At 43.9% G+C, this 11,439-nt stretch overlaps 1 protein-coding gene across 1 annotated transcript in view; it reads right to left on the bottom strand.

Moving 5' to 3' along the window:
* Positions 1-332: 332 nt before the first annotated feature.
* The window catches only part of LOC121873057 (trissin receptor-like), an 11,844-nt gene continuing 737 nt past the window's right edge, over positions 333-11,439 (bottom strand). Inside the window, exons 2-4 of the mRNA XM_042376372.1 lie at positions 8,289-8,433; positions 4,521-4,680; positions 333-1,259 (exon numbers count right to left, since the gene is read on the bottom strand). Coding sequence (XP_042232306.1) covers positions 333-1,259; positions 4,521-4,680; positions 8,289-8,433 — 1,232 coding nt within the window. The remainder of the gene's footprint in view (positions 1,260-4,520; positions 4,681-8,288; positions 8,434-11,439) is intronic.

Below are 11,439 nucleotides of genomic sequence, written 5' to 3'. Positions count from 1 at the left end.
TGTGTGTGTGTGTGTGTGTGTGTGTGTGTGTGTGTGTGTGTGTGTGTGTGTACAACTGTCTCCATCTGTTTTCCTTAACCCACCTCCTTACATATGTCAGGACAGTAAAATATTGATATAGTGTTTTGTCACGCGATCCAAAAAGTCTGTATGTCTAGTACCAGGCATTGTTTAAGATAGATGGAACCTGTAGTAACGATTATTCATTTGTTATGCATGATGTGCCCCCCCCACTCCAGTACATAGTTGTGGTAGAGTTGTGTTGTGATACTGGTGTTAAAAGTGGGGTGTTATAGTTGTAGTGTTGCGGTTGGTGTGTTGTGGTGGTAGTATTATGTCACTTGTGTTGCATCACCAATTGTAGGCGCTGCAAGAACCCCTGACAGGTGGTAGGGACATGGGCGTGGGGCGGGCGTGGAGGCGTGGCGGGGGAGGGCGTGTGTGTGTGGAGGTGGGGGCGGGAAGGGGACCAGAGGGGTGTCGAGGTCTTCGGCGGTGTAACGAGTCAGGACGTCCCTCACACAGGCGCGGAAGTTGTGCGACATGAAGGAGTAGACGATGGGGTTGGGGAGTTGAGGTACATGAGGAGGTTGGAGATGGGGTATGAGGGCGGCGTCCGTGGTGGCGTTGTAGCCCTGGTGGTAATACGTCAACATTTTCCTCAAGTGGAATGGCAAGTTACAGATGGCGAAACAGAGCACCACCGCCACCAGGAGCTTCACCACCTTCCTCCAGGTCCTCAGGAGACGCTCTGTGTGGTAAGGTCCGATAGGCATCTCACCGGTTTGTCTCCAGCGACGCCTGCGGCCCAAGGCGGAGTAGCAGCCGTGAGAGGAACTTGACCCTCCTCCTGCACTTTGCTGCGCCGTCCCGCCTCTCTTAGTGTCCTCATTCAGCTTACAGTTGTGTTCCTTGGTCATCTCCTCCTTGAGGGCTGAAATACAACAAGGAAACTGGTGTGAGGGCAGGATAACACCATTACCCGACACTGGGGAGTTCCTCGCCCTCCTGGCCACCTCCACCTGGCGGCCGTTGATCCACAGGTAGCTGCCGATGCGCCAGTAGAGGAGCGACATGACGGAAAGAGGCATCACGTACAGCAACACGAAGTTAATGGTGTCGAACGTGCGGGAGTCGTACAGCTCTCGGTCGGCCAGGCAGATGACCTCGGTGTAGCGAGCCCCAGGCAGCTCGTGTGACGCTGCCCTGAAGTACAGCAGCCGAGGACAGCAGTACACCCCGCTGCCCACCCACACCACCACCAACGATGCCTGCAACATAAGAACATAAGAATATAAGAAAATAAGGAGTCTGCAATAGGCCAGTTGGCCTGTGCATGGCAGCTCCTGTCGAGAGTTACTACCACTCTCTATCAGCCATGAATCTATCTAGCCTCCTTTTAAAACTTTCCAGCGTTCCAGCACTTACTACAAAGTTGTTAAGCTTGTTCCACCCGTCCACCACCCTATTTGTGAACCAGTCCTTCCTATCTCCCCCCCTAAACCTAAACTTAACCAACTTAAATCCGTTGCTACGAGTCCTATCCTGCTCGGATATTATAAGAACTTTATATCCCCTTTATTGATTCCTTTCACCCACTTAAATACTTCTATCATATCTCCCCGCACTCTTTGTCTTTCTAGGGATTGCAAGTTTAATTTCTTTAATCTATCTTGATATGGAAGGTTTCTAAGTCCAGGAATCATATTTGTCATTCTTCGCTGCACCGACTCTAGTGAATTGATATCCATTCTATAATAAGGGCACCAGAATTGAACCGCATAATCGAGGTGCGGCCTGACTAGCGCAAGATATAGTTGTAATATAACCTACGCACTCTTATTACTTGCTTCTAGATATAAAACCTAATAGTCTGTTTGCCTTATTTTGAACATTAACACTTGTTTTCTAGGCCGTAGGTCCGAATGAGTATCCTTATTTGTTAATGCTGTATACATTGACAGTATTTGTTCTTTCAATATTAAGTACGCTGCACTTGCTGGTGTTGAATTTCATTTGCCATTTTTCTGACCACTCCTGCAGTTTATTTAAATCCTCCTGTAGTGCATTTGCAATACAACACAGCCATCAGTCATTATAAACACTCCCTGCAACCTAACACTCGGTCATCATAAACGAGACCAACAACACAGCACGATAAGATTACAGTAGCTTAGTAGGCTCTGTTGTTCTCTGCTGCGGGATCTGTTGTTTCTACCTTGTACCCTTGTACAGTATCACACACACACACACACACACACACACACACACACACACATGCACACACACACACACACACACACACACACACACACACACACACACACACACACACACACACACACACACACACACACACACACACACACACACACACACACACACACACACACACACACACACACACACACACACACACACACACACACACACACACACACACACACACACACACACACACACACACACACACACACACACACACACACACACACACATACACACACACACACACACAACACACACACACACACACTTGTAATAAATCAGTGTGTTTCCTCCCAGTAAACACTGCTCCTTACACTGTCACTATGTTGAAATGAACTGTAGTTTGAGCTTTTTCCCCATCTAGTTATTATATGTCTTATTTGTGTCACTTATGTCACTTGTATATTATTTGTAATTCGTAACCCATTCCCCAAATATGTAACTGTATATTTTCAGCCTTCTGGCTGCCAAGCTCTTTCAATAAACCGTTAATTATTATTATTATTATACACACACACACACACACACACACACACACACACACACACACATACACACACACACACACACACACACACACACACACATACACATACACACACATACACACACACACACATTCCCCCTCTCGTTCCTTCCCTCACCTCCACCTCCTCCTTCTCAATCCCTAACTAACATGTATGTACCCCTCTCCTCCACCTTACTCTCATCAATCATCCCTCACGAGCCCTGTAATCCCAAGGATCTCATGTTCTAAATTTCCCCCGACCACCTTGTACTCTCAACACGCACTAATTAATTACAGCCTCCCCACACGCACACGCACACACACACACATACGCCTCCTTACACACACACACACACACACACACACACACACACACACACACACACACACACACACACACCAAGACCTAAGTTAATGGTTATGAGAGGGTGTTCTGTTTTATTACTGAGAAATATACCTTTAATATTTGGTTCCAACGCATCAAAAAGATCAACAGTGTTGGGTCACTAGACAAGACTTGGTGAATGACAGGGATCGGAAAAAGTGGGTTATTAATAATTAGGAAATGATGTGATCAAAGATATGGTCTTTTAATTACCAGAACTAGGTTGGTGTGTGTGTGTGTGTGTGTGTGTGTGTGTGTGTGTGTGTGTGTCTCCATATAAATCTGAGGTCGCCGTCACCTTTCTGGCCGACTTAACCCTCAAAGAAAATTATTTTTTCCTACCCGTGTGTAATGCATCTTATGACTTGTGTTGGGTCATTGGAGTGGTTGAGGTCAATGTTCGTGGGTGAAAAGTCAGATGTCAAAGTGATAGGTATCAGATGACCTCGACCCTTGAGCCTGGAGAATACTAGTGTACTCGTATGTCTTTTACTTTACATAAGAATGGAGGAAACTGCAGCGTGCCTATTGCTCCAAGACTCTCGGCCTCCCCGTTTACACCCAACCCATATCGCTCATATACCGGTGTATCTGTCTAACCTACAGTATGTTTAAAGCTTCCCAGCGTGTTCCAGTTAATGATGGAGTTTGGTAACTTGTTCCACTCATCCGCTACTCTATTTCCAAACCAATGTTTACCTATCTCGCACCCAAAATCTAAATTTGTCTATTTTAAAACAATTGCTGCGGGTTCGCTCCTGGTTGGATAGTTTAATACCTTTGTTATATCGCATTTGTTTAGCAATGACTACCATTTATACACCCCGATCACATTGTCCCTCACTCTACGTCTCTCGAGGGAGTGCAAATTCAGATGCTTTAATCTGTCTATTACTCAAGGTTCCTAATGCCCGGGATTAGCCTTACCAATCTCCACTGAATGCTTTCTAGAGATTCGATATCAATTCTATAGTACGGTAACCAAAACTGAACCGCGTAATCCAAATGAGGTTTTGTACTAGTACTCCTTTTCTTAAAAGTACCTTGTTATCCTTGTTTCGAGCAAATACGTATTATTGTCATGGTTTCAGGTTCCTTCTCATCATTACATGAAAATTTTCTCTGAGTCAGTTTCTCTATATCAACGTTGCGCATCTGATATCGATATCTGGTTTCTCGGTTTACATCTCCTAGGCTAAATACTTTACACTTTTCTACTACGTGTGTGAGTGTTTGTGTGACCTGACTACCCAGATCACACCTTAACTACCCAGAACTAACCATCCATTACCCATAATGACCTGCCCCAGCACAACCTACCACCCTGACTTGACCTGACCTGGCCCTAGGATGACGTACCACCAGGTTGCGGTGACTGAGGAGTGTCTTGGCTCTGAAGGGACACATAATGGCCACGTATCTCTCGACACAGTTGACCACCAGGATCATGACGGAGGCGGTGTAGCTCAGGTAGTTGACGAAGTTGTACATCTTACACAGGAAGTCACCGAAGATCCACCTGGGGGAGGAAGAGCGGGTTAGTGTTATCGCCACCAACGTTCAACACCACCTGGCGGTTGATTTAACCCATTGACTCATTGAGGAAGATGGTTTAACCAATTGAAGATGATGGTTTTACCCCTTGATGATGTTCGTTTAACCACTTGATTCTCTGAGGAAGATGAGTTAACTCTTGACTCCTTAATGATGATGGTTTAACCCCTTAATGATGATGGTTTAACCCCTCATGATGATGGGTTGAACCTTTTGATTATGTCGGTTTAACCTCTTGATAATGATGGTTTCACCCCTTGATAATTATTATTATTCAACCAGTTGATGCTGCTGGTTTAACCCTTTCAAGATATTAACCCCTTAATGATGATTGTTTAACCAGTTTATGGACATACAGACCCCCACACACACACACTCCCAATCAATTACAGAAGCCTACATCCAAGACCTACAGGCCGATTACTGACTCTGCAGTGCGTCTCTTCGGGCAGTGGATAGTTCACCATCCCTCATCCCTGGACTGGAAATTACTTAGTGTGGATGACGTGGACACCAAATGCATATTGCTTACCTAAACGGAAGCTCACCACCACTTCTTCCTGAGAAGTTCGTCAGATCTCACCAGCACCACTTGCCTGGATCACACACTCGGATCACAACAGAGAGACAGAACCTTTTTCTCTCAAAGACCACAGCACTTCTAGGTTCCTTCGCAACCAGGAGTCATCCGCAGAAATACGCACTGCAAAAAGTCTCACTACCCCAACTAAATTGCAACACCTGAAGCAGACCAACATCAGTCAATTGGTATATAGTAAGCAAGAACTCTGTGGACTAAACAATAGACACACCTCCCTTAGTTGGCCCATCTCACTAATGTTGACTCAGCTGAGCAATCAAATAACCATTTCGCTACACTATATGCCAGACGCTCCCCGGCGAGCACAACCGATCTCCCTGCTTACCTACCAGCCCCTTTTCCCGCTGACTTAGTAGAAGAATTTGAGATATGCAAAACGTCTGGACAAACTGAAGTTAAAACGTTCCACCACCCCCATTGACACAAATGAAACTCTTCAAGGGATTCTGCCCGAAGCTATTCATCCCTTCTGCTCCATCATCAATGCTTCCCTCAGTCCAAGCCAATTCTTAGCCCCAGTTAGAGGCTTTATATGTGTCACCAGTGCTGAAATCAACCCGGCCCACAATCCTTAAATCAGCTGCATTCCATTGCAATCACCCCAATACCCAACCTTAATCTACATGAAAGTTTTGTGTTTGACTGGGCCTGCCTTTGATGTTGCAAACCGTAGATCCTCAGCAATTTGGTAATAGAAACTTCCTCCCTCTCCTCTATTGTCCCGGCTTTCTCCGGCCTACTACATACACCGCCATCTGGAAAAACGAAAAACGTCTTGGCTGTCGCCTTCATTGACTTCACCAAGGCATTTGACCTAGTCGACCACAATTTATTCATCAACAAAGATATCGACCTTGGGTTTTCGAAGAAATCTCATACCATGGCAAGACTTCCTCAGTAATCGACGTCCAAGCTGTACGCTTCCGAGGCTGTCTCCACCTTTCAGTCACTCACCTGTGGCGTCCCTAAGGAGCACAAGATGAGACCACTATGGCTTCCTTATGTATCAATGATGCCCTAGAGAGCCCTGCTCGCTGGAAATATGTCGACGACTTCACCATTGGGATCAGTGTCATGAATTCTGCTCCCGACTGTACACTTCCCTTCAGGATTCATTGAACAGTCTCCAACACTGGGTCACCAACAACCGTCACCATCAGCCTCACCCGACGTTGTCCCACCCTTCCATTACTTTAGGTCCCAACTTACACTCCAGGTTGTAGATTCCACTAAGCTCCTCAGCGTCACCGCAAACAACAATCTAAATTGGAAACCACGTCAGTGAAGTTGTCAAATCCTCCAGTTTCCATCTCCACCTCCTCCGCCAACTCAAGTCCTCCGGGTTCCTGCGCGAGCTCCTCAGTGTTCCTCGCATTCGCACTTCCCAAGCTCACCCTATGCCTCCCCTACCTGGTCTTCCTCCCTAAATACCCACACAACGTAAACACCTAGAAAAGGTGCAAAAAGAGGGCATGCAGATTATTCTCTCCCTTCCCTCCACATATCAAGAAGGGCTCAACACACTGACCCTCGGCTCCACTGACCATCACCCGACCTCATCTACCAAATTTGGTGGCTTCTGCCATCCTCAACACCGGCTCCTACTACTGCAAAATCCCTCGTCCAATTGCTGTTTCGACACCACAACCGCATCCAGCCCTTGAGCACAGACTGATCCTTCTCAGAATAGCCTAGTCCCAACCATTGTAAAATTTATAAATAACTTGTAATCAGCCAGTGTATTCACGCCCAGTCAATCTTATTTTTGCTGTCACTATGTTGGGGTGCCTGATCTGAGCTTCTCCCCACTAATTATTATATATCTATATTTTGTATCCTTATGTTACTTGTATATTATTTGTAAATCAAAGACCCATTCCCCAATTATGTAACTGTATATTTTCCTTTGCGGCACATTATATCTTTCAATTCAATAAACCGTTAATTATTATTATTATTATTACACACACACACATCGCGTCAAAATCAACACGGGGAAAATTGAGTTTCTAAAATAAAAGGTCCTTTATTTCTTGTTCTCTCGGCATCGTGGAGTCATTTATAGAGTTGAATTAAAGGGGTGAGGAGGGCTAATGATATGTGTGTGTGTGTGTGTGTGTGTGTGTGTGTGTGTGTGCGCGCGTGCGTGTGTGTGTGCGCGTGGTGTGTGTGTGTGTGTGTGTGTGTGTGTGTGTGTGTGTGTGTGTAGTTTGTTTTTGTATGTGTTGAGTGTGTGTGTGGAGTGAGTGTGTGTGTGTGTGTGTGTGTGTGTGTGCGCGCGCGTGTGTGTGTGTGTGTGTGTGTGTGTGTGTGTGTGTTTTCTCCCACACACACACGACTAAGCTAGACCTTGCAATGTATTAAGGCAGGTATTCATTGCTAACACTCCCACGCTCTTGTCATTAAAGGCGAGCAAATGACTTCAGTGAACTTTACATACATACTGTAACCTTATTGATGTCTTTATTACGTATGTGGTACAGAAGATAATTATTGTATTTTTATTATTTATTGCATTTATTTGTAAGGAAGTGTTTAGCTATTAGTTGGTTAGAAATTTTTACCCTAAAGTAACCTAGCCTAAATAAACCTAATCTAATCTAGCCTACCCTAATCCAACATAACATAACCTACCCTAACCTAACCTAATCAAACTTAACCTAGTCTAACCTAACCTAACCAAACCACACCTAACCTAACCTAACCTAATCAAACTTAACCTAACCTAACCTAACCAAACCTAACCTAACCAAACCACACCTAACCTAACCACAGTAAAGTGTGTTGAATTCATCATTAAACCAGCCCACAATAGTTATACTGGGGGGATTTGGTTGTACTGGGAGAGGTTCTGGAGGTACTGTGAGAGGTTCTGGGGCTACCGTGAGAGGTTCTGGAGGTACTGTGAGAGGTTCTGGGGCTACCGTGAGAGGTTCTGGAGGTACTGGAAGAGATTTTGGAGGTATACTCACGTCTGCGCCAGGTACTGTGAGAGGTTCTGGTAGACGCAGAATACGGTGACGCAGAAGTCAGCGATGGCCAGGTTGGTGAGGAAGAAGTTGGTGGTGGAGCGCATCCTAGGGTGGACCCACATGACCACCAGCACCACCAGGTTACCTAAGGGGGAGATGACCCATTACTAAAGGGGTAATGGTGAATAAGGGGTTAAAAAAACATCCATAACACTAACTAATGGTGAGCTATAAGGGTTCAATAGACCCATTCCATATAATACTACGCTACTATAACACTCCTGCCATTAGGAGCATAATTAGATACATAAACATTGAATTAAATTAAACAAAAGCATAATTAATTAACAATTTGCATATTCACGAAGTTTTTATGGTCCATTTAAGGTAATATAGGATTCAGGAGGTCGATTTTTCTCTAGTATCGCCGAGGTTTAGCCTACATAAATCCGGGTTATAATTGGTCCCATCTGTGCTATGTGAAGTGGTATTGGTGCTATGTAAAGTGGTATTGATGCTATGTAAGTTTGGTGTTGATGTTATGTAAGTTTGGTATTGATGCTATGTGAATTTGGTATTGGTGCTATGTAAGTTAGAATTTATTGCTCTGTAAGTTTTAATCTGGTTAATGCAACGTAAATTTGCATGATAGTTGATGACAAGTAATTAGGAATCATTGCTATGTAACTTGGATATATGAGGAATTTTATGCTATGTGATGTGAATTAGTAGTACGATATGTTTTACACTATGTGGCGTGAATGAGCAGTACGATATGTTTTACACTATGTGACGTGAATGAGTAGTACGATATGTTTTATAATTTGTCCTATGAAAGTTGAAATGAATTTGACAGCATAGATTTGGGATCAGAATTCAAACCTTGCAAATAATATATAGAAATCTATTTAACATGTCTGTGGTTTAGTGATGTGAGAGGTGACAGTTCTGAACAGGATATATGATGTACATTGCAAACACTCCTATCATTTTACCTGGTGATTATAAATTATGTTAAAGATGATTTTTTATTTCACCACTGCCAGAACTTTGGACATTTTGAAGGAATGGATATGTGAGGGTGAAAGAAAAGTTCATTATAATGCTACAAAAAATATACCGTTTTGATGTCAGCAGAACCACAAAAGGAGCTCATACTGAACTTTTATGAGTTGAATATACATTTTATTTTGGTTTTTCTTCATTAGTATATCTTGCTCTTATGCTGTAGCTTTGTTGGTTAGTTTCACATTAAATGTTTAAAGTTAGGAACTCATTAATTTTTAATCGTCAGTTGTTGTGTCAAGACTGCAGGGACGGTGGAATAAATACAAATGTGTATATAAACGTATATACTTAAATACACAAAAGAGTTAGAATAATCCGTGTATTTTCCCCGAACGCAGGAGATAATGGTCAATAAACATTAGGTTTAATATTAACTGGCCATGTACAGTAGGTAATACAATGTAGGCCACGGCATCGCTTTGGAAGAATTACAGGATGTTGTGTGTGTGTTTTATCATTGAGACACAGAACTACAGTAGTGTTAATGTTTTTATATGTATGTGGAGGGAAATGGTTTGAGCAGCTGGGAAAAATATATAACAATCCTCTATCTATCTATCTATCTATCTATCTATCTATCTATATATCTATCTCCTCTGCCTCTCCTATTGGTCATGATATGTCATCTTCAGCTGTAAAATTTGTCACGTGACCTGTGTTGATGAGAGCAGAGATGCCAAGTTTGCCGTTTTGTGTAAAATATTGTCTCCGTGTAATAATAATAATAATAATAATTAACGGTTTATTGAAAGAGCTTGGCAGCCAGAAGGCTGAAAATATACAGTTACATATTTGGGGAATGGGTTACGAATTACAAATAATATACAAGTAACATAAGTGACACAAATAAGACATATAATAACTAGATGGGGAAAAGCTCAAACTACAGTTCATTTCAACATAGTGACAGTGCAAGGAGTAGTGTTTACTGGGAGTGAATACACTGATTTATTACAAGTTATTGATAATTTTACAATGGTTGGGACTGGGCTGTTCTTATAGCGATCAGTTCGTGCACGTATGGGCTGGATGCGGTTGTGGTGTCGAACAGCAATTCTCGGACTAGGGATCTCAGGTGGTAGTAGAAGCCGGTGTCGGGGATGGTGTAGAAGCCACCAAATTTGCAGATGAGGTCGTGGTGATGGTCAGTGAGAGTCGAAAGGGTCAGTGTGTTGAGCTTGATATGTGGAGTAGGAAGGAGAGAATAATCTTGCATGCCCCTCTTTAATTTTTCTAGGTGTTTACGTTGTGTGGCATTGAGGAGGAAGACCAGGTGGGGAGGCATAGGTGAGCTTGGGAAGTATGAATGTTGTGTAAACACTGAGGAGCTTGTGCAGGAACTCGAGGACTTGAGTCGGCGGAGGAGGTGGAGACGGAAACTGGAGGATTTGATAACTTCACTGACGTGTGGTTTCCATTTAGTTTGTTGTCTATGGTGACGCCGAGGAGCTGTGGAATCTACAACCTGGAGTGTGTTCGGACCCAGAGTAATGGAAGGAGGGACAATGTCGGAGGAGAGGTTGATGTGCATAACCATGGTCTTGGTATGGTTGATGGTGACATGGTTGTTGGTGGCTCAGTTTTGGGAGACTGTTCAATAAATCCTGAAGGGCGGTATAGTTGGGAGCAGAATTGTTGACGCTGATCCCAATGGTGGAGTCGTCGACATATTTCCAGCGAGCAGGGGTTTTCTCTGGGCATCATTGATGAGCATAAGGAAGCAGAGTGGTCCCATCTTGGTGCCTTTGGGGACGCCACAGGTGAGTGACTGAAAGGTGGCAGCCCTCGGAAGCGTACAGCTTGGCGTCGGTCACTGAGGAAGTCTGAAGTGTATAAGACTTCAGCCCGAGGTCAATAGCTTTGTTGATGATTATATTGTGGTCGACTAGGTCGAACGCTTTAGTGAAATCAATGAAGGCGACAGCTACAGACGTTTTGTTTCTCGAGATGGCGGTATATGTAATCGAGAAAGCTGAAAAGACAGTGAGTGGTGGAGGAAGTCATGGTGCCAAATTGTGTGTGTGTGTGTGTGTGTGTGTGTGTGTGTGTGTGTGTGTGTGTGTGTGTGTGTGTGTGTGTGTGT

This window comes from Homarus americanus, unplaced genomic scaffold (assembly GCF_018991925.1).
Source record: "Homarus americanus isolate GMGI-L3 unplaced genomic scaffold, GMGI_Hamer_2.0 scaffold11022, whole genome shotgun sequence".
Lineage (NCBI taxonomy): Eukaryota > Metazoa > Arthropoda > Malacostraca > Decapoda > Nephropidae > Homarus > Homarus americanus.
This window is presented reverse-complemented; position numbering and strand designations above follow the sequence as displayed.